The 23,822-nt window shown below is 53.4% G+C and overlaps 1 protein-coding gene across 1 annotated transcript in view; it reads left to right on the top strand.

Annotated features, from left to right (window-relative positions):
• SHB (SH2 domain containing adaptor protein B) overlaps window positions 1-22,990 on the top strand; it is a 145,621-nt gene extending 122,631 nt beyond the window's left edge. The window contains exon 6 of the mRNA XM_021066254.1: window positions 22,178-22,990. Within this exon, the coding sequence (XP_020921913.1) occupies window positions 22,178-22,361 (184 nt within the window). The 3' untranslated portion in view covers window positions 22,362-22,990. The remainder of the gene's footprint in view (window positions 1-22,177) is intronic.

The following is a 23,822-nucleotide window of genomic DNA, read 5'->3' as shown; positions in this document are numbered from 1 at the left end:
CCAGGTGAATTGTGCCTTTCTGGGCTGCAAGAGGTAGAAGAAGCAGGTGACATCAGAGATGAGACTCCATGTTACCACCCTTTCCTGCTGACCCAGAAACCTGCCCACCTCCAGGGCTTCTTCACACCCATCACACTGGCAGTCTCTGTTCCTCAGTGGAGCACATTCTTCCTGGAATCCCGTTGTCTGGGGCCAGGCTGGGGGCGTTCTTCCGCAGAGAGCTGGTTGATTGCTTGGAGTGGGGGAGGCATGCCAGGCCCAGTCATTTGCCATGAGGGCCCTGCCGCCCATCTGCTTAGTCACTGGGGACTTGTTGGGCCCCAGCAGTGGGCGGGCGGCTGGCCACAGGGGCCCCTGGTGATCCCACTACAGTCCTGCACACAAGGTTGCAACAGCTTCCTGAGTACCCTGGTTGTGTGGGCAGAGGCACCAGCCTGGGGGCACATGAGGAATCTCGAACCCTTGGCAGAAGTACTCATACCAGCAGTGCCTGCGTGGTCCCTTCCTCACTGCCCTGTGCCTGTGCCCTCTGTTAATGCCAGCAGACCCAAACACCAGCTCAGATGGGCCTTCAGAAGAGTGTTTCTGGAGTTCCCGTCGTGGTGCAGTGGTTAACAAATCCGATTAGGAACCATGAGGTTGCGGGTTTGATCCCTGGCCTTGCTCAGTGGGTTAAGGATCCGGCGTTACCATGATCTGTGGTGTAGGTCCCGGATGTGCTCGGATCCCGCGTTGCTATGACTCTGGCGTAGGCCGGTGGCTACAGCTCCAATTTGACGCCTAGCCTGGGAACCTCCATATGCCGCGGGAACAGCCCTAGAAAAGGCAAAAAGACCAAAAAAAAAAAAAGAAGAATGTTTCTGTCACAATCCATTTCCTCTCTAGCTTGTTCCCTTCTCTAGAGAGTAGGACTGTTCTCGGAATGGACAGCACCTCGATTCTCTTCTGCTCTGTAACAGGCTTATCGTCCAGGAGCCAGGCTTCCCCACTCCTTGGCTCTGTGGCCTTGGCAGCCACGTCCCCTCTCCAAGTCTGAGAGTCCTCACCAGCACACGGGAGGTGACATTGCTCTCCTTACAGTCAGACAGAGATGCTTTTCAGTGTCTCTGGCTCTCTTGATTTCCCCAGTTCATAGGCTCAGCCACCCTTTGCCCTTGGGGTGCTCCGGCCTGATCCCTTCACCACCCAGGCAAGGGGAGGAAGCTGAGGGCACAGCCCAGGGGCCCATGCTTGGACCCCGGATCAGAGCTCTCTGCTGTCAGGCCCCAGTTTGTCTTCCTACACCCACCCCGTCAGGGCGCATCATCAGGAAGCATGGTTTAGATGACCGGGCTTTGCCCACGGCTGCTGGAGCTGGAAGGTGTAGTTTTGCATGCTTGTCCAGAGTCATTAGCTCCCAAACGCCAGAGGGGCCATCTCATCTGGTCAGTGTTCCCTTGAAGGAAGCGAGAGTGGGGAGGAGGGCCAGGCCATCATCCTCTGGCTGGCCAGGGCAGCCCGCTAAGGGGAGGTGGGCTTATTTTCCAGAGCAGCCCCAGTCAGGCTGCCAGCCAGGCCATGACACCTGGCATTCCTCACCTCAACCACAAAGAGAACTGCCCTGCTATTGAATGTCTCAGCTCCTTGGGGCAAGTGTCAGCTTTGCCAGCCACCGCAGAGGTTCAGGCTCTCTTAGATCTTGAAGCCTGCCCGGCTGGGGCAGGCTGGAAGGTAACATTATCGGGAGCCCGGTGCACATTGACAGTGGAATTCCAGCTATGTTATCCTGTGAGCCCTGGGCCCTGCTGTGAGAGTATCCTAGGGTGGAGAGAGCGTTTGGGGGAGTCCAGCCTCAGAGGACCGGGCCCTCCACCCCTTGCATCCTTCCCTTGGCAGATATTTATCAGAGCTCTCGGTACCAGGCACCAGGCTGGGCAGCAGAGGGTGCAGAGCTGAGGACAGCCCCGCCCAGGCTGCAGAGCACCCAGTCTGGGCCTCATTGCTTGCAGGTCTACACAGAGCTGAGCGCGCAGGGGTAAGAGGGTCTGGCAAAGCCGCGGGGCAGAGGTATGCTTGAGCCTTCCAGAGAGGGTAGGTGTTCCCCAGACAGGGACAGTCGGTGGGTATCTCAGGTGGAAGGGACAGGCCAGGCAAAGCCCTGGAAATGCGGAAAAGCCTGGGCAGGGCTCACGACCTGCAGAGGAGCTGAGACTTGGTTCTTAGTGACCAGGGCACTGAAATTCAAGGGCCACTCTTAAGCACGTGTCCGAGTGCTGGAATCCCAGTCTCACCTTGCATATCCACAGCACTTCATGACGTAGAAAACCTACACACTGGCCCCGGGACAGCCCCCTGGGGTGGCCAGGGCAGACATCACCACCCTCATCCTCACCTTCGGGTAGAGGAAGCTGACCGGCCAGCCAAGACTGGGGTGGAGGCAGCAGACTCCCAGCCTGGTGTCTCCCCAGCCCCTCCCAAGCCCTCCTTACACCAGTCAGAAGGTCATCAGTGTGGAACCTGAAATGACCTCAGAAGCTTGTCTGGTCCAGGCCCTTTGCTTCATGACTGGGGGGCCTGGGCCCAGAAGGGATAAATGAATGACCACCTCCCCAGATGGCAGTGGACCACACTGACAATAGAGGTGGTGACTGCTCCCCTGTGGGGACCAGAGAGATCCCTGAACCAGCCCAAGCTGCCACCTAGCTGCCCCTTCACCAAAAAGCACCTGCACGGAGGCACTCCAAGGTGGCACCTGCATTCCTCGCCTCTGCACATCTGAGTGCCCTCCCTGTCACGTGCCCCCACCTGTGAAGCATCTTACACAAGTCGTGCCTCGTTGCTCTTGAGCTCTGCCTGCATTCCCTGCTCCTGCAGAACTTCCCCTCTCCCCATCACTAGCCTGACCTGACAGGGCGGCAGGCCCTGGTGCCCTCTCGGCTGCCAGCACACACGTTGGCCCCAGCACCTACCACCAACCCCTGGTTCACTCCCTCCAGCCTCAGGGAAGCAAAAGCTCAAGCTTTTAGAAATTGGCAAGAAAACACTACCCTCTAACACAGTTTCCTGTCTGGAAAGGCAAGCAGTGGGGGAAAGGGATGAAAAGTCTTGAAAAATCTCATTAACAGGGTTCCTTAGGCCCTTTGGACTATGAATGACTCTTTGCAAGTTCAAGTTTCATGAGTTTTTGCAAAGGAATCTGGACAAGATGAGGGAAACAGGACTTCAAAGACAGGAGGGTTTGCAGCTGGGGGCAGGGAGGCAGGGTTTGCTCCAGGGCCTCCTCTTATGCCGGGCAGGCTCTGCTGGCTCTAGGCCACTCCCTGGGAAGGGGGAGGCCAGAGTGGCCCTCCTGAGGCCACTGCAGGATGCCCCTTCTCCTTTGACAAGGGGCCCAGCCGGACTTTAAGCAACAATCCCAGGGATCCCTCACTAATGGGCCTTCAGTTTTCAAATCCCCAAAGGCAAATTGCACTGCACCCTTGCAAATGTGGCCCAGAATCTGACCTCAGGAGACATTTCTGAGGTCTGACCTTTTCCATCGGGCTGCAACTCAGGCTTGATCACTCAGGAGCCTTCCTCAGCCCATAAGCTCTGCCCCTTCAGTGTCTTATTTACCGGCCTCCGGTCTCCAGGAGTTCATAGCCCAAGCAAGGAAGAGGTAGTATTTATACCTGTAACTCAAATAACTCATAGAAGGCATTTAAGGCTACCTAAGGCAGAAAGTGCCCAGAGCCATGAAAGCGGGAAGGAACCAAAAGAAAGGGGTGTTTGAAGACTGGGCAGGTTTTAGACCTTTGACAGGGCAGCCAGGCAGTGGGAATGGCCCCAAGGCAGGAAAATGCAAACCTTGAATAAGAACAACAACTAACATTAATGGGGGCCGAGGAGAGGAGCGGCCCTCATCGCCAGGCTGAGGAATTAGGGTTCTAATCTGTAGGGCAGGGTTGCAGTAGGTTTTGAGCAGGGTCACTGTCATGCCTCCAGAGCTGTGTTCTAGAGCCACTCATGAACCAGAGTATCAGGTGGAACACCACTTCTGCCTCCTTCTGCCCCAGTATATCCACAGACATGCCACCTGAGCTAGCACAGTCCCAGAGGCTGGGAGACAGTGGGCAGCACATGGGCAGGCCTCCCAGGGGAAGAGCCAGGGCAGCACTTTTAAAGATGTCGAGGGAAAAGCATGGGCTCTGCAGCCAAAGATACCTGGGTTCAAATCCTCGCTCCATCTCTTACCTGCTGTGCAGTGCTAGGCAAGTGACTTCACCTCTCTGATCATCCCCTGGAAAGATCTGTAAGCCAATCTTTTTGTTTTTGTTTTAAATTTTTTTTTTATTATGGTTGATTTACGATGTTCTGTTAATTTCTGCTGTACAGCAATGTACGCAGTTATACATGTATATACATTCTTCTTTTTTCACATTATCCTCCATCAAGTTCCATCACAAGTGATTAGATATAGTTCCCTGTGCTGCACAGCAGGATCTCATTGCTTATCCACTCCAACTGCTATAGTTTGTATCTACTAACCCCAAACTCCCAGTCCAACCCACTCCCCCACCCTCCACCTTGGCAACCACAAGTCTATTCTCCACATCTGAGAGTTTCTTGCTTTTCTGTAGATAGGTTCATTTGTGCCGTATATTAGATTCCAGCTATAAGTGAAATCATATGGTATTTGTCTTTCTCTGTCTTTTATTTTTTATCTATATTTTTTTCTCTTTTGTCTTTGAGGGCCGCACCCACGGCATATGGAGGTTCTCAGACTAGGGGTCGAATTGGAGCTACAGCCGCCGGTCTACACCACAGCCACAGCAACGCCAGATCCCAGCTGCCTCTGCAACCTATACCACAGCTCACGACAATGCCAGATCCTTAACCCACTGAGCGAAGCCAGGGATCGAACCCGCAGTCTCATGGTTCCTAGTCAGATTCGTTTTTGCTGCACCACGATTGGGAACTCCTTTCTTTCTCTTTCTGACTTTCTTCACTTAGTATGAGAATCTCTAGTTCCTCCACGTTGCTGCACATGGCAGTCTTGTGAAGTTTTTGTAGTAATTAACACAGCTCGGCAGGTACAGCCCATAGCAGGTGCTTGGTACATGCCTGTTTCTGCTCCTCCCAGCTTTCCCAGAGCCTTTGGAAGTTGCCATGGAGGCAGCAAGGTGGACAGGGCTGCCCCAGGTCAAGAGCTCTAAGGGTGCATCCAGGCTATAGCCGCTTCTGAGTAACTTCGGCAAGTATCTTCCACAAAGATGATCTGGGGTTGATTGGCAAATTTCCTTCAAGGGTGAGGGCTCCATGCTTAGGACAAGCTGCCTTTCTGCTCAGTCCTAAGGATGGTGGGGAGGCTCCATCTTCTTCTCCAGGTGGGGAGGAGGGGGCAGGACAGTTTATCGAGAAAACACCTCCTGCTCTGATGGCTAAATGCCGCCCAACGTCAGGTTCCTGCTTGGAGCTGGGAGTTTGTGCTGACTGCTGGGCGGCCAGTCTTCAGCCAGCAGATCCTTCCTGGGAGGATGGTGGGTGTAGCGGGGCCGGAGGAGCTGATGGGCTGCATTCCAGGGGCTCTGGGGGTGCGTTTCTGTTAGAGTTGTTTTTCTTTCTTCTCTCCCCTCATTGATTTATATAGTAAAGGAGAGAGTTTTCAAACAGTAGGCATGTCTGGGTCTAGGCAGGCGGGCGAGTGATTAATCTTAGTTTGTTGCTGCTGACAGCCAGAAGCAAGAAATAATAAAGGTTTGCTGGCAGGGGCGGGGCGGAGAATGAAGAAAGGCTGCTCACCCTTCGTTCATCGGCAGGGAGCACGGACTTCACTTCCCCCTGCTGCCCAAGAACCCCTTGTCGGGTCCACACCTGAGGCTCCAAATCTCAGCTTCAGGGTGGTGGCCGCTCCCGTGGGCAAGCCATTAGGCTGGTTCCCCAGACCACGCGGAGCCTCCCCAGCAGCTGTTGTTTCCCTGCCCAGCAGGACCTCCAGCCCCAGAACGTGGGACTCCATCACCATTTGCCCCTGAAGACCAGGCTTCAAGAAAGGCAGGTGTGTGCCACCCAGGGCACTGCCTAGCTCTGCTGATCGGGGCCCTGGGTTCCTGACTGTGCATCCCCATGACCCTCTGACTCTGCACTTCTCTGAGCCGAGAGGTGGGTGTGAGTAGTGGAGGAGCAGGGGGAGTGCAGGAGAAAGATGGGCATCAGGCAGACTGACACAGAGGTAGCTGACTAACTCCAGGCAGATGGGGGTGGCAGGAGGAGGATTGAGGCAGTTGGGGATGGGCAGGGTGAGGAGCAGCCCAGGCTGAGGAAACAGCAGCCCAGGAGGAGAGAAGCCGCCCACTTTCCAACCCACAGTCTTCAGTATATCCCCTCACTGGCATGCTCCCTCATCTACCCAGTATGGAGGCAGCATCGTGCAGCAGAAGGCAGAGGCTCAGGACCAGTCTGGCTTGGGCTTTTGAACCCCAGCTCTGCCACTTATTAGTACAGTGGTCTTGGACAAAGGAACGTAACATCTCTGAGCCTCAGTTTCCTCATCTCTAGAAGGGGTTTTATTTATTTTTATTTATTTATTTTTTTGTCTTCTCTAGGGCCGCTCCTGTGGCACATGGAGGTTCCCAGGCTAGGGGTCGAATCGGAGCTGTAGCCACTGGCCTATGCCACAGCCACAGCAACGCAGGATCCAAGCCGCGTCTGCAATCTACACCACAGCTCACGGCAACGCTGGATCCTTAACCCACTGAGCAAGGCCAGGGATTGAACCTGCAACCTCATCATTCCTAGTCGGATTCATTAACCGCTGAGCCACGATGGGAACTCCTAGAATGGGTTTTACAGATGTATTCATGAAGAGGTGATGTTTGTGAAGTGCTCAGCGTGTGCCTGGCAGGCAGTAAATGAGTGCTAGCTCACTGTCCTTGTTACAGACTTTGGAGAGCCAAGGGTTATTGAGGAAAGAGCTTGGTGTGGTCCAAAGCCTTGATAATTTTCTGCGTCTGTCCATGCCCCATCTGTTCCCCTTTTGGGTAGTGGGTATTGAGAGTTTATGCAGGCTGCAACTTGGGAAAATCCTGCATTGCTATTTGACTGAGACACAAATCACAGAGCTAGAGTCAATCCAGGTTGCCTTCTTCCTGGCTGTGTGACCTTGGATACATCTCTTAACCTCTCTGATCTCCCAGTTGCACATCACCTGGCCCAGTGCCCTGCACAGGTGGAGAAACTGAGGCCCAGAGAGGGGAAGAAGCTTATCTGCCTCCTGGTTTCCCAGCCAACCCCTGTTTTCTGGCAGCATTTGTGCCAGCCTGAGACAAAGGGGTGTCTGTGTCTTTGCTGTCACTACATGGAGGACTTCACATTCTTGCAGGGCTGATGGAGAGAAAATGAACTTTCTGCTCAATTAGCACGTGGCGTGTTTTCTCCTTCTCAAAGGTTTAAAGGAAATGCTGCAATTAGGAGCTGCTGCTGTAGGCAAATCAGCCTTCTCAAACGCTCCTCAAACGTGCAGGAGACTAAATGAAAACAGAGGACTTTAGGGATAGAGGTTTTCAGAAGCCACATCTGACCATGGATGTCTGGAAGGCAGATCAGGGTGAAGGGCTGGCTGCTGAAGAGCCTGCAGCAGTTCAGCGAAGGCCTCAGGCAGGTGAATGGAACGGAGGATGGTGAGAAAGAGGGAGAAGTCAGGGCCTTGTCCAGATTTCAGAAGGGCTTGCCAAGTGAGTGGTGGTGCAGCCAGCTGCGACATAGACCTGGAATCGTCAGTTTTGAAAAACCCAGGAAACTCTACCTAATTCAGCTGCCCTCTTTCCATCACTGCCCAACATGCAGAGGCAAGAGGTGCCTGCACTTACACTGCCAACCCCATGGCCAGACCACCCGCTGGCTTGGCAGTGCCCAGCCTGCCTGCCGATGGCCTGGGGTTTCCCTCCCTGACCTGCCGCGTCCTCCCTCCCGGCCAGGCACACAGCATTCATTGCCCTTTGCTCCCCCGAGAGCTCCCTGGTCCCCTCTAGGATCTGAGCCACTGCGATTACATTTCCAGCTGGTTTCTAATTATCTCATATCACCCGCGTAAATCTGCCTGTGTGGCTCACTCGCCGGGGGTGGGGGGTGGGGGGGGAGGCGTTCCAACTGCCCAGAAAGCCTCTCGTGCCCTGGGACAGATTCCCTTCTGAGTCACTGGGTGGTCTCTCCAAATGAGAAAAACATTTCCTTTAAATCCCATTTCTAACATCTTGTTAATAGGACTTATTTAATAATATTTTTGCAAAAGCCATCTGGGAATGGCTTGATTGGGGACTTACAGGGGTGTATGGGGCGTTGCAGGGATAGGCCATGGTGACAGATACAGACCTTGGATCTGCCATCAGTGAAGGAACAGCAACATGGACAAGGATGCAGTCAGGGACCAGAGGACCCCGGCCTGAATCCCACTGCTTCCATCAGCCTACAGGGTCACCGAGGGAGTTACTTCATGTCCCTGAGCCTCAGACCGGACACAGCAGAAGGGAAAGCTCTTTGTAAACCCTGAGTAGCTGTGTGAATGCAGGTGGGGTCAGTCACAGAGCCTTTGTGCTTACCCCAGGAAGGTATTGGAGGTCCTGTTTTGCTGATAGGTAAATAATGCAAAGGCTCCCAGAGGAAATATGATCAGCTCTCACCTAGAGGCCTTTGGTGACACTTGAAGCAACCAGTTTCATGCAGTAAAATCCCCAGGTTTCCTGTTCCCCAGACCTTCAGGCCCTTGAGACCAGAAGGGTCTCAAACCATCAGATCAAGACCCTGGCTTTCGGATGAGAGAAACAGGCCCAGGAAGCGAAAAGCACCTTCCCAAGGTCCCGCAGGGAGTTGCTGGCGGAGCCCAGAGGTCTTAACCCCCATCCCAGGGTTATTATCTCTTCTGAACGTCTTGGCACTATGTTTTCTTCTCCCATTTTCTCCATAAACGTTCTTGGTATTTCAGGCGGATTTATAAAATCAGATGTCAGATTTTATAGCTCTTGTCTTTGCTCCCACCGTTCAAATGCTAAAGCTATAAAAATGTTCTGCTGTGTATGAGACTGTGTGTGTGTGTGTGTGTCACACTCGCACACATACACTCTTCCTCTTTGCGGGGGTGGAAGCCCCTCCACCCCTGGTTCCTGGGGTGCCTCCAACCTGCCCTGTTTTGGGCAGCGCCCCTGGTGAGCAGCCGCCATCCTCCTTCCAGCCATGGGTGCTTCCTGCCACTTTTAATGCCTTTTTTTTTTCTTTCTTTTTTTTAAAGATTGTTTCACTCAGGAGGAATATCAGAAACAATTGGTTTTGGCAAAGCTGGCTTACTAGATATGCTTTAATTAGAACTTTTTTTTCCCTGCTGTTTTCCTTTTGAAAATCTATGCGCTGCTCACAGCCCCCGGGTGGCTTGGAGATCAGCCTGCCACATTCTCAGCACAGACTTTCAAGGCAGAGGCAACAGGTCAGCAGTGAAGTTGTCACTGCCGTGTTCCTACTGGGCACCAGGCCTTTGACTGGATAGGGAGACAAAGATACATCAGGCTCTGAGCTCATCGTCTGGGCAGGGGGACAAGCAATAGGTGAGTGCTGTGGTGAAGGGAGCTGTGACGGAGAATAAATGAAGGAAGAAAGTGAGTCTGACTGGGGGCATCTTGGAAGGCTTTCTGGAGGAAGTGGCCTGTGAGCAGAATAATAACGTTTTCGGAAGTAACAGTGGAGGAGGAGGATTAGGACTGAGGTTAGAGGACAGGCCTCTGCAGTGTCCCTCTCCCTGTGCTGCCAGCTTGAGTTTTCAATTGTCCCTTCCACATAAGCCGCCGGCTCCAGGCGGCTAATAATATTGTGGACAGAGACATGCCTTGTCAACTCTGAAGTCCCCATCAGCTCTCTTTGTCTCCCCACAACGTCTGCATTTCCAGTCCATTATCTTTTCCACAGTTCCTCCCCAGCCCCCAGCTTGTCCAAGAGCAATCATGTGCCCATCACTTGAACCCAACACTAAAGGTTGACACCCCACCCGCGCGGAGCACAGCCTGCCGGGGGAAGACGCCTTTACACGGTGCCAGGTGGGCTCTTTGCAGTCCGAGGTACCTGGTGTTAGAAATTAATTTGAACAGACTTCTGTGGCATATCCTCGGAGGCAGGTAGAATTGTGCCAATAACAATGATTAAAAACTTGGGGCAGTATATGAGTTCTGACACAAGTGGCGATGAAACCACTGAAGTGGCAAATGCACGAGATAGTGTGTTCTGGGCACACTCAGGTTTCAGATTCACAGTCTCCAAATGTTAGCGTAATCCCATTTTGAGCTCAGACTTTCAAGCTTGAAAAATACTCTTTCCTCCTGAATTGTTCCAGGCTTATCCCCCCCAAAATCTTCTGTGACGAAACGAAGGTTGACTATTTCACTTTCGTGGGAGTTGTGCTTTTAAAAAGCAATCAGTTCCAATAGTAAGTAACTTTCTGGAACTCAATTACTTGCAGCCATGCTGAAAAAAACTGTAATTAATGTGGTCAGACCTTAGCCAAATAATAAAATGAAAGCTTTGTTGTGTATCAAGGCAGAAATCAATTTCATTAGGGAGCAAAGGGCCAGAGATTTAATTTTGAGAAAACTCTCCACCCTGTGGACAGAGGTTGTCAAGAAGCTTCCAGAATGAATGCCCAACATGAGAGGACTCGCCCTCCAGAGCCCAGATTACTAAGGGCTGACAGTGACCTTTCAAAATTGCATTTGCCAACTTTCCAAGTGGAGCCAAAGCCAGCAGGCTTTTGCTTCTTAATGTTCTTGGACTGGTGTCCCTTTTGGTTTTGGTCAAGAGGGGCATGTTGTCTATACCCGCTGACATTTGCATGCCAAGGAGATCCTGTTCTTTGGGATTGGGAGGAGGAGGGAGACAGAAGTGGATTCCAAGGTCAGCAGACTCTAGAAAGCAGTTCAGCGAAGGCTCCAGATGTCCACAAGGTAGTGGAGTTGGATCCAGAGTTTGGGGCTAATGGCCGAGTGGGACAGATCCACTGGCGACACTGTCCACTTGCAGGCCCCCGACGAAGGAGAGATTGTGAGCAGCAGGAGGGACCAGGATGGGAGAGGACAGGAGCTTCTGCCCTGTGAGCACAGCTGGAGAGAGGAGCAGCCTCAGGTTGCACCTGCTTCTGTGTTCCGCTCTCCAAGGGGCCATCCCAGAGCAGGCACAGCAGCTGTGGCCCACAGGGTCCAGAGCTCAGAGCTGGTATCAGTAAGCTGTGCTAAGTCATTTTCAACTCAGAACATGGGAGGACATGGGCAAAGCCATCGGAGGCTGGAGAAGATAAGAAGTCAGCTCCCCAGCACTGGCGGTTAGCAACCAAAGCTGGACATGAGCCGTGAACGTGGACTTTCCATCATCAGAGAGAACTGGAATGATGGTTCTCAAACTTGAATACGCACCAGAATCTCTTGAAGAGCATATTAAAGTCAGGTTCTGGTTCCAGAGAGGCCCAGGGAGCCCCAGGCATAGCTGGTCCTTAGGGACTTGGGTGTGGGCGTCTGGGGCACATTTGAAGAAACTCTGTAATTGAGAAACCTGCACTCCCCTTCCAGCCCTGGGACTCTGGGGCATCTGGAATGAAGGTGAGTCCTTTTGTTTACTATCTCAGCAGTCATTCCTCTTCATTGTGTGGTGTGAGCATGTCCTGTGTGCTAAGTTTCAAAGCTTTGGAGGTTTGCAGGACCTCAGGGGTCGTCCTGAGAGGGCTGGGACCAGGGCCCTGATGTCCAGTTTAGAGCACTTCTCACTTGCTTTCAGTGGACTTTAGGGAACATCATAAAGTTCTCCCCACTTCACAGTAAAGAAACTGAGGCGCAGACCCCCAACAACTGTTGGGAGCTTTTCCACTGAAAACCACTGACATTCACATGATTTGCAAAAGGCCTTTGGCCAGGGGGTCTGGGTGGCTTAGAGTCAGCTGTGTGCCTTTGAACATCAGGCAGGAGGAATGGACCCTCAGGTTAGAGGCAGGACCACTGAGCAGGTAAATCTGTTTTAACTTGCAGTTTTTAAAGGCCCCTCTGGATTTTCCTTCTTTTTTTTTTTTTTTTTTTTTTTTTTTTTTGCCTTTGTCTTTTGTCTTTTTTTAGGGCTGTACCTGTGGCATATGGAGGTTCCCAGGCTAGGGGTCGAATCAGAGCTGTAGCTGCCGGCCTGCACCACAGCTACAGCATTGCGAGATCTGAGCCACATCTGTGACCTACCTACACCACAGCTCACAGCAACGCCAGATCCTTAACCCACTGAACGAGGCCAGGGATCGAACCTGGCATCCTCATGAATGCTAGTTGGGTTTATTAACCACTGAGGCTGGATTTTCCTTCTTTATTTGGCTTTTTTTTTTTTGTAAAACTGTAGCTTGCATCAGGAGCTTTATGAGCAAGTACCCTTTAATGAATCAGTGATCAGTTAGCAAGGGACTCCCCCACTAGCAACTGGTCCCATTGACCTCATCTCACCCCCCTCTTCTCACTCACTGGCCTCACCTGGGTCGACCCCAGGTTTCCAGCTCTTTTGCCTAAAAAGCCATCCTCGCTCTCAAAGTCCTTTCTACAGCATGATGCTTACCCCCAGGCTGCCCTTGTCCAGTGTCTGCCCACCCCTGTTCTGGCCCTTCCTTTGAGTACCGTGGATTCCCCCTGCACCTGCTGGTTGAGGCTCGGTGGGGATTGCTCCTGGGAAACAGCCTGGATCTCTTTGCGGCCCTTTGGCAAATTCTGTAGAGAGTGCCCGTCGTGGCTCAGTGGAAACGAATCCAACTAGTATCCATGAGGATGCAATTTGATCCCTGGCCCTGCTCAGTAGTTTAAGGATCTAGCATTGCTCTGAGCTGTGGTGCAGGTCACCGATGTGGCTTGGCTCCAGCATTGCTCTGGCCATGGTGTAGGCCAGCAGCTGCAGCTCCTATTTGACCTCTAGCCTGGAACTTCCATATGCTGCAGTGTGGCCCTAAAAGCAAGCAAACAAACAAACCAAAAAAAAAAAAAAAATCTGTGTTGGGTCTTAAGCCCTTAAATAAGGAGCTGAGTGGCTAACCATTATCAGGCATTCATGCTTCTTTCACACAGACGTCCTCGTTTCCCCCTTCACAGCTACTGTGAGGGTGGGCTCTTGTTACTCCAGATTTCATAGATGAAGGATTTGAGGTACTGGTGACTAATGAGTTGCCATTATTGAAATTTGAGGCTGGATTATTCTGTGTTGTGGGATTGTCCTCTGCATCGTAGGCTGTTAAGCAGTATCCCTGACTGCGAAGGAGGTAAAGTCACCCTAGTTGAGAACCCATGGGTTCCACGGAGAGTATGAACAGAAAGGGGCTTGCCCTAATAGAAGGAGACCCTCCCCTGGGCCTGAATGCACTCTGTCCACCCTGTTGGCACAGGTGTGAAGAAGCCCGCTTTGGCCATTGTGCTGTCCTCAAGCCCAGGATTCGCTGTGCCTGCCCCTCCCCCTGTGTGAGGTTAGCCACCCTGCCCTGCTTTGGTACTCCCGGCCCAGGCTGGCACGGCCCCTGGGCCCCTGTGATGTCTCTCACTGGCTTGAGAACTTCAGTGCTGGAGAACTTCCTCCACCTTTTCCAGATGGGGCTGCTGAGGCCCAGAGAGAGGGGAACCTGCCCAACCCGTGACATCACTGGGATCACAGTTTGAACCCAGGCATCTGACTTCAGTCCAGCCACCACCATCAACCCACCTGCTTCGAACACAGAAGGGTCTTTGTGTTCCCAGAAAAGTCCTTGATCAGAAGTAAAACAGAAGAGTTCCTGTTGTGGCGCAGGGGAAACGAATCTGAGTAGTAACGTTGAGGTTGCAGGTTTGATCCCTGGTCTTGCTCAGTGGGTTAAGGATCCGGCATTGCTGTGAGCTGTGGTGTAGGTCCCAGTCTCAGCTCGGATCCTGTGTGGCTGTGGCTGTGGTGTAGGCCGGCAGCTATAGCTCCGATTAGACCCCTAGCTTGAGCACCTCCATATGCTGTTAGTCTTCCTGAGAAAACTGCCCCAAATGGGTTCATTTTGACCTACTAGTGTTTTGTGTGGCCAAAGCAAACCCAGCGCCTCTCCAGGTTTGCCGGGAGAGGCATCTGCCAGCTGTCCTTCTGCCTAGAGATGGCTTTTCATTGTGATTTACTGAAGGCCCTCACCCTGAGCCGCCAACTTAGAGCTTGAGAAATGCCCGGGCTTCTCTGGGAGGCTAATCGCTGCCGATGTATTTATTGAAAGTCTAATTATTTGGTTGTAAATCAAGTCGTTTGGCTCAGCAGTGTTCTCACTTCGATGTTTATTCGCTGTAACTTGGCACGTGTGTCTATGGCTTGTCACCCTGAAGGCTTTTTCGGAAGGCAGTGGACGGCATGTGACCTCGTAAGCCCCTTCCCCCATGTCGCTCAACCCCTAGAGCATCTCGGCTGCAAGGGGCCTCTGTGCCCCCCACTCCATACATCACACAGTTGGAGAATCCCATCACAGCTCGAGGAACTCATGTCCTGGTCCCCTGGTGTCCCCTCAGTGACTCAGGCAGGTGGCTCCTCACTCTGGCCCTTGGTGTCTTCGTGTGTGCAGTGGGTGTCTCACAGACATTGCCAGCCCTCCCAGCTTCTTTGCAAAGCCACAGGTTGGTCCAATCACAGACCAAGGGCAACAGTGGTTATCATGGGGGACATGTTTGTGTGCCAGGCTCCCAGACCCTGTGCTGGAAGTTCACAGGATGAGCAGATGCTCGCCTGCACGCTGTAGGCCTCTGGGATATGTCAGCCAGGTATCTTTTTCCCCGAAGGCCCCCATCACTTGAGATCTGGGTATTTTTCTTACCCAGCAGGTCCAGGATTCTCCTCAGAACATGCTTCTCTGCAAGCACTCAGGAGTGTTTCTGGATTGGCAGCACCTGTTCACAGGTGTGCAAGGAGAGTTTCTCTGTAGACACTTACCCAGCAAAATATCCCATCTCCCTGGAGGTCAAAGAGCAGACATTCTGAATCTGAGCTGCACGCTGGCAGAGGTAGCCCTGCCAGCTGTGAGGTGGGGCTGGGGCAGGAAGTGCCTGTTTTGTACACCCAGGACAGGTGGCCATGGAGGCCCAAGTTATCTTGCCATGGTCACCTTCCAGGCTGGCTCCCTCAGGATGCTCCCTCACCCAAGGTCACTGCAGATCAGCAGCAGAGCCAGACCTCATTTCAGTAAAGGGAAATCAGGCCTTGAACCTCTCTTACCCCCAGTTAATTCAGCACAAATGTCTATGTCCACCCTGACTTGACTGCACACCTATGGGGACAGAAGGGCCCAGTAGACTGGCCTCATGCACTCTCCATGCTGGTCACAGGGCCTGTGTTCTGAGGGCTCTGGGGTGAGTGCTGGTTGCCCTTGTCATGATCCTGTGACACCTCCCTCCCCTGAGAATCCTGCAAACCCATTGTTGAGGGCATTTCAAGTGCACCACTTCAGCCTTTCTCTTCTCTTACTGATCTGGCCCCCAGGATCTTTGCACAATGTAAGATTCAATTGCTTTTTGTTTTTTTTGCCTTTTCTAGGGCTGCTCCCATGGCATATGGAGGTTCCCAGGCTAGGGATCTAATTGGAGCTATAGCCACCAGCCTACGCCAGAGCCACAGCCACGCCAGATCCGAGTTGTGTCTGCGACCTACACCACAACTCACGGCAACGCCGGATCCTTAACCCACTGAGCAAGGCCAGGGATCGAACCCTCAACCTCATGGTTCCTAGTCGGATTTATCAACCACTGCACCACAACGGGAACTCCAGATTCAGTTGTTTAATCAAAATGACCCCACAGGAAGAGGAAGAGATTGAGCCACTCAGAGGTCTGCTGGCTCCACAGTGGGGAGGGCCTGGGCTCTCCGAAACACGTGATCTTAGGGGGGATTTTGTGTCACATTCATTCTATCTAGGCCTGGGCAGGGGTACCGGCCAGCTCTGTCCCCAGAAATGATTTCTTTTGGAATCCCAAGGAAAGAGGGGGCTTTGACCCATTGTCCCTGGGGCTCCTCAGACGAGACTTCTCTTTCTGGTTTGAGAGGCAAGTGCTTTTGTACCCCCTGCAGCGTGACCCTCTAGGGGCTCCCAGGCCTCTTCCCCTCACTAGGCTGGCTCCTCTTTGGACCAGTGCTGACCAGGCGAAGTGGTCACTGTGTTTGGCTTTGGAGGAGGCAGCTTCTACCCTGGCTGGACCACACTGGGGGACCTGGTGGAATGACCACCAGCCCTCAGGAGCTTACGGTCCAGAGGGGAGGAGATACGGGTCCTCGTTTCCTGGCTCAGGACAGACCCTTAATAGATAGCTGCTGGATAGATGGATGGATAGACAGATGGACGAGGTGCCCAGCTGTGTGCCAGGCATGGGCTGAGGACCCAGAGGGGACTAAGGCTTGACCTGCTGAGAAACGTAACAGTGAACAGAGTTCCTGACCTCAGGAGCTCATGGAGCTGAGGGAAGCCACGTATCAGGGCAGGAGCCTGAATGGACACCTGGACCCACCTGGAGGGAGGCTCAGCAGGGGGAAGGTGAGGCTGCAGTGGTTGTTTCAGGGCCCTGCCCAGACCTCAGAGTCAGACAGACATAGTGAGGTCCTGGCCCCATGGCACAAGGCCCAAGGCCCAAGACCTCCTTCAGCCTCAGTTTCCCCATCTGGGAACCGTGTCGGTTGATCCCAAGTAACTTAGCAGCCTTGCTGGGGGCTTAAACAAGGTGTGCACGAAGAGGGAGGACCCGGGACTCAGCCCACCGAGCCCTGGATGCGGGGGCCCAGCTTCTTGCTGAAGCCACAGCTCACCTTGCTGTGCACCTTGGGCCAGAGTACTGCGCTCTCTGACCTCGGTTTCCTCTGAAGTACCCCAGCAGGGTGAGACGGGTTTGTCCCTGGGTTGCGTCTCGCCCCAAAAGCACTGTCCAGAGCCCCACTGCGTCCCTGTGTGTGCTGGTTATGTGATGTGCTCTCTCTTCTCCCTGGAAGTGTTTATCTTTTCCTGTGCTGGACGACGTCCGGCTGAGATGTGCCATTGGCTCAGCTCAGCACCTGGTGCACAGGGGGGTTGAGCATTCCTTCTGCAGGGGCGCTGGGGAGCCCTGGGTGGTTTTGAGCTAAGGGACCATGTTCCAGGGCATCTCAGTCAAGAGAGCAGCTCCCCAGCCACCTTTCAATAGAGGGAAATCAGAGATCACCTCTGTGTGTGGATACTTGGAACCAGGTCCTCCATGCTAGTCCCAAAGGGCAATTTCCTTGCCTTTTCCTGCATAAATATTATATGCAAGTATTTTTAAGTCATTTCATCGTGAAAAGAAGCGATTTAACATAACTATTACCCAAGATTCTTCATGAAATATGCATCAAGCAATTAGGTCTAAAAGCGAGAGGTGAGGCCTCGCACCCTGCTCGGGCCGGCAGCTGCGGGCTGAGTGATGTTTTATTAAAGCCCATGATTATGAGACGAGGTGGGGCCTGTTATTAGGCCCGGCGCGCCAGGCACGTTTGATAATCCTGGTGATGAGGAGGTGCTTTTTGTGATGGTAATGAGCGATCTGAGCGCCCTGACAGCCCCCACATCCCCAGCCTCTGCCAGCCTTACAAGACTCATTAGACAGGTCATCCAGTGGAGACACCCCTAATTGTGACTTTGCTCTCGCAAGATGTCCTATCAAAGGAGACAGGGCTGACACAGGAGCTCGGCGGGCAGTGGCAGCCCTCCTGAGCTCCCCGGGAAGCCGTGCCTTCCCAGAAGCGGGGATGGGGAGGATCTGGGACTTGGCCCACCGAACCCTGGACACAGGGCCTGGGTTCTTGCTGTAGCCACAGCCCACCTTGCTGTGGGCCTTGGGCCAGAGTACTGTGCTCTCTGACCTTGGTTTCCTCTGAGGTACCCCAGGAGGGTGAGACGGGGTTGCTTCATGCCCCCAAAGCACTGTCCAGAGCCCCACTGCGTCCGTGTGTGTGCTGGTTATGTGATGTGCTCTCTCTTCTCCCGAGAAATGTTCATCTTTTCTCTTCCTGTGCTGGACGTCGTCTTCTGCAGAGTCGGGAGTCTTTAAAGCCATCCCTGGCAGTTGATTCTAAATCTTCACCTGTTGTTAGGTAGCATCTCACTCGTGGGGACCTGTGACCGATGAGGATGGATTGCTACAGCACGCCTCGTCAGTGTGTGTGGACAAGGCTGTACCTGACCTTTGCATGACTCAAGGTTTGACAGATTGTCTCAAAAAGAAAGCCTGCTCACCTCTCAGGACCTGCCGACTCTGTATGATGGTCCCTCCATAGCCAGGGGCTCCGCCAGTCCAGACACACTATCCCTGATCCCTGGGACGGCCTTTCACTGCCAGCCCCTCTGCTGCTTTGACCTGCAATCAGCCCTGCAGGGTGGGCGCCGTGGGAACTGAGGCTCAGAGTCAAGGAGTCACTCGCTCAGGGGCTGATGCCTCTAGCCCTCCACCCCACGTGGCCTCATGTGAAACACTGAGGGCTGAGGAGGGCTCTCTCCTCGAGCTGGACCGTGCTGAGATCAGGAGCATGGGCTCTGGGAAAGGGCCACCAGGGAGGAAAGCAGCAGCACCGCTGCCGATCACTGAGTGACCCTGGGTCAGCCACCTCCCACTGGAGTCTCTGTGCCCGGCCCACAGCCTGGCTAATAGGAAATGCCCAGGAAACATCAGCCCTGAAGGCCTCCCGAGCTGATGGCCAGTGAGAGCAGGACTAGAGGCCACAGGTAGCAGTGGAGGGGTGTGAGGCTTCCCTTCCTGCAGGAAACCCTCACCAAGGGGCAGCAGATCATGCTTATACACACAGAATCCAGGACCTTTGGCCCAGAAGTGCCCTCAGAGGCCATCCAGTTAGCTTCGCCATGGAGCCATTGGGGAAGGACAGAGCCCAGTACAGCTCAAGGACAGCCTGAGAGCCAGAGAACCACAGGGTGCAGTGCCAGAACCCAGGGGAAGGGCCATTCCTGCAGGCACTCCAATGTGAGGGCCTGTCCATGGTCTTTCCCCCTCTGCCAGGGAGCAGTCAGGCCAACTGCCTGGGGAGTCATGGGCCTGAGTTCTCTGCCTCAGTCTCTGAACTTCGCAACTGCCTGCCCCCTCGGCACAGCCCAGCTTAGGGTTATAAACTAGTGTCTACTGGGAGTTCTTGTCGTGGCTCAGTGGTTAACAAATCCAACTAGGAACCATGAGGTTGTGGGTTCGGTCCCTGCCCTTGCTCAGTGGGTTAAGGATCCGGCGTTGCTGTGAGCTGTGGTGTAGGTTGCAGACGTGGCTCGGATCCCGCGTTGCTGTGGCTCTGGCGTAGGCTGGTGGCTACAGTTCTGATTTGACCCCTAGCCTGGGAACCTCCATATGCCGCGGAAGCGGCCCAAGAAAATGGCAAAAAGACAAAATAAATAAATAAATAAACTAGTGTCTACTGAAATACGAGCATCACAGGAACAAAGAGTAGGCCTGAGAGGGACTTCAGGGAGGCGCCTGCAGCTGCCAGCCTCTGTTGAGGCAGAGACATCAGTGTGGAGTTTCTAATATCTGGAGGATCTTCCATTTCCGTCTCTGGCTTTGTCCTCTGCTGCCACCATCCTTGGCCTGAACATTTTAAGAATCACTGGTGGGAAAATATCCCATTAACCCATATGTGTTATCTTCCTTTACCTCCTCCTCAGCTCCCCTGCAACTTCATAGCCACAGTGCCATCAGAGCTTTAGGGTTCACAGCAGCTTGTTGTGATCTAACGTATCCTACGCTTTGCACCCGCAGCTGTAGACCGTGGTACATAGAGCCCAAAACATCACCCCATGCCGAGGGCATTTTATGTCCAAGGCCACACACCTGCCCACATCACTCACCTGCAGCTCCAGCTCTGCTCTCCTGCATACACACCCCTTCTCTGGGCAAAGCTGAGCACGTGGCCTCTAAGAGTGCAAGCCTTTTTAACAGTTCTTAGTTTTCTTGGCCACACAATTTTAGCACTGTATTCAAGCAATTACAGCCCTCTCCAGGCCAGCACAGATTTGCGATCTCTCCAGCAAGGTGGGTAGCAGAGTCTGCTCGGATGGAGTGGCACATTTTTCACTTAATGTGCGCACCAGTTCCTCTCTGATGGCTTGAGCAAGTGCGCCTCCTGCTTCTCAGATGCGTCGAGGCAATTCTCCAATGAAATGACCCTTCACTGAGGAGCAGAACTTGCCACAGGCTCTGTAATTAGAACATTGTCAGCCTTAAAAAATCTTGATTTAAATTTCAGTTCTTTATAGGAATTATTCTCTCTTGAAACATAATTGCTCTCCAAACGATTTCCTTTAAGCTGAGGGTGACATCTCTAAATACATTATTGTGAGCAAATGTATTGCTCAGTGCCTGCACCTCATTAAGCATTTGCTCTGCCCATTTGAAAATGGTCCTGGAGTCCAAACTGACACATTAATAGAGCAGACGCCCGTAGGCCTGGAGAACCCAGTCCTGGCTGGAAGGGATGTGAGAGCAACTGAAGCAAGAAGAACCAAAGCTCAAAAGGGCTGCAAACTGCAAACCTGTATCCACATAGAGCTTTTGGCCTTGCTTGGGGTGGGTCTGATCTGGAAGCTGGATCCCTAGGGCTGCTCACAAGTTATCAGTGCCTGACAATGGGTGCTGGAAAAGGCGAAGAAGGCCAGAGCCCCAGCTTTCTCACCAAGGAACACACACTCAGTAAATTGGTCTGTGCTTTGGAAACCAAGCATCCGCAGGTGTGGTGGCAAGATTATAAAAGGCCAGGCTCAGAGCTGAGCGAGCAGAGAAGGGGCGGCCTGAGCAAAGGCAGGCTGACAGAGGGCTTAGTGACAATGTGACCAGAGCCTTGGGCGGGAGGCTGAGGAGGTCTCCTAAGCCAGGAAAAGGCAGTGCCCCATCCACATGCTGGTGCAGCTGGCAGGCTGTGAGGGTCACAGGCACAGGGCTCTGCCTGGATCTCTGAGGAACCCACCCACTGACCATGTCAGCAGATCGTAAGCATGGTGGGCACAGAGCCTGGGCCCCGCTCTGGAGCTCTCAGAGAAATTGGGAATATGGGAGTTCCCGTCGTGGCTCAGTGGTTAATGAATCCGACTAGGAACCATGAGGTTGCAGGTTCGATCCCTGGTCTTGCTCAGTGGGTTAAGGATCTGGCATTACTGTGAGCTGTGGTGTAGGTTGCAGATGCGGCTCAGATCCCACGTTGCTGTGGCTCTGGCGTAAGCCCCTAGCCTGGGAACCTCCATATGCCGCGGGAGTGGCCCAAGAAATGGCAAAAAAGAAAAAAAAATTTGGAATATGGATAAGTAACCACAATTCAGAAAGGCAAGTGCTGCTGATGGAGGCATAGCCTTGGTGCAATCAGAGGAAGGAAGGAGCTCTGCCTGTGGGAGCCTGGAAGACTTCCTGACAGAGGAAACACTTGGGCTGGGCCTTGGAGGAGGCAGGGTATACTGAGCAGAGAGAGGAAGCACAGAGAAGAGAATGCCTGTGATGGGGCAAAGTGGGGGAGCCCACGTCTTCCCCACATTCCATTGGCTAAAACTATGGACATGGCTACCGTGGCTACAAGGGAGGCTGGGAAATGTAGTCCCTGGCTGGGCAGCCCCTTCCCTGATGATCGTTGTGGTTCCATACAATTGAAGGGAGCATCGGTTTTTGGAAAACTGTTCACCCATCATCCTGTCACGCTGTTTCCTCATAGGTAAACTGAGGGTGATGATCCCGGCCCTGCCCACTTGTCGGGGCATTGGGGATTTAAATTGTGCCTGCCGGGCCAGGCTTAAATTCTTGTCTGCATCAGTAACAGGAAGAGGGGCCAAGTTTGGGGGTTGTTTTCTTGAGGAAGTCCCCAAAATCTCCCAAGTCCAGAAGACGCTCCTGCAGCCACATTTGCTGCTGGTTCCCTGTCCTCTGCTGGGATTGGTGGAGCTCTTAGGTGTAGCCGTATTTCACCTGTTCTGGCCTGGAGCAGTGTAGCTCAAGGCTGCCTCTTGGTTGGGATCTCTTCTGTCCCAGGCAGTGAGGAATCTTTGCACCATGATTTATACTCATAAATAGATGACACGGCTTGGTTCAGAGCAAAACTGACCGGCTCTCTGCGAATTGCCTTCCTGATCCTCAGCCCTCCCACCCTGTCCCTCCTGGTGGCCTCGGCCTTCGTCATTCTGCAGTCCCTAATCATCTCTGCACTTTGTTCACAGGAGCAACCAGGGCTTCATGCACATGAAACTGGCCAAAACCAAAGAGAAATACGTCCTGGGTCAGAACAGCCCCCCGTTCGACAGTGTCCCCGAAGTCATCCACTACTACACCACCAGAAAGCTGCCCATCAAAGGGGCCGAGCACTTGTCTCTCCTCTACCCTGTGGCTGTGCGGACCCTGTGAGCCCCGCCCTGCCCTGTCACAGAGCCCCGACGTGGAGGAGCTGGTGGCCAGCCGTGTCCAGTTTGTGTCGTGTGTATGGTACTAGCACACCACTGCATGTCTCTAGAATGCTGTCTCCACTCTGGGGGCTGGAGAAGGCCTGGATAAAGACTGAAGGATGCCGGCCGGCGGCGTGCGCCACCCCAGCCCCCACCCCCCACCCCTCCTCGAGTTTCTGTGAATTAAAATATTTGCAAATCCAAAGAGATGCCTTCCAGGATGAACAAAGGAGAGCAGCTCCGAGGGGCGGGGCGGGAGCTCCCGGGTTGCAGCTCTTTGTTCTCCCGCAGTCAGGAATTCACACCTGTGTGCAGGGAGCAGTTTTCCCACCGGAGCCCCCACTGGTGCCAGAGCCAAATGCTGGTGCTTTGGGAGCCCAGAAGGCCCCAGGCGTCCCACCTCCCCTCTGGTGTGTGTGTCAGTGTGAGTGTGAGTGTGAGCACATACGTGGGAGAACACGGCCACACACGAACACGCTTTTAGTCACTCAGTGTAATCATTAGGAGATTGCCAAGGAATCATTGTGCCGTCAAAAAAAGGATTCAATTATTTATGAATAGGATGTGTAAATAAAATAGTCGTTTAATATATATTCTTATCCCCTTTTTTGTTTTAAGTACACCCCAGAGGGGCCCTGAGGGGGGCAGTGCTTACCTGCTGGTTTTGCTCCCAGAGCAAGATGTGTCTCCTCTGGGCACACGTGGTGTGACAGGCTCCGGGGGAGGCAGGCAGAGCCCCTGGCATAGGGCTGAGGCAGCCAGTGGAGCCAAGGGGTTTTCTTTGTCCCCTGAGAGCCAACCTGAAGCAAGGGGCGAGCAGCCACAGCGATGACAAGTCTGTGTTAACCCCTCAGGTGCACAGCACCCAGCGGTCCCTAAAGGACTCCCGTTATCTTGTCCTAGTCCGTGTTCCCCAGTGAGGCATTTAACAGGGAGGAGGGGAGGCCCTTCAGCCCAGATCGACAGGCTCTGTGGCCAGTGCTTTGGCTCCACAAGGCCTTGCTGTCACCCTGCTCCTGGGGGAAGGCAGATCCTGACTTCTCGGGGGACGTGGAGTCCACGCTTAGCCCTCACACACTCCCACGCTACACCCCTGTCTTGCCCCTGCCCTTGACCGGACCAGGGTCCTTCCTGCAGTCAGAGCAGACCCTCCATAAGGTGGCTGTTAGTCAGCTCCCCTTCCTTTCCTGCCCACCCACTACCACCACACCACGGTTTAAATGCCGTGGAAGAAACAGAAGATTCCCACCTGGCAGCATGAAAGACGTGGTTTCCACCTACTGAAGGAGGTGCAAGGAATCTAAACACAAGAGTTTTTGGCGTCTTCACCAAGCATCCGTCATCCTGCCTGCCAGCGAGCTGAGCTGAGTGGAAGTTTGCTGATTGTGGTCCCCAGCAGGAGGGGGGCTGTGTTTCAACATCA

This window comes from Sus scrofa, chromosome 1 (assembly GCF_000003025.6).
Source record: "Sus scrofa isolate TJ Tabasco breed Duroc chromosome 1, Sscrofa11.1, whole genome shotgun sequence".
NCBI lineage: Eukaryota > Metazoa > Chordata > Mammalia > Artiodactyla > Suidae > Sus > Sus scrofa.
Note: the sequence above shows the minus strand (reverse complement) of the source record. Positions and strands in the feature narration are given on the sequence as shown.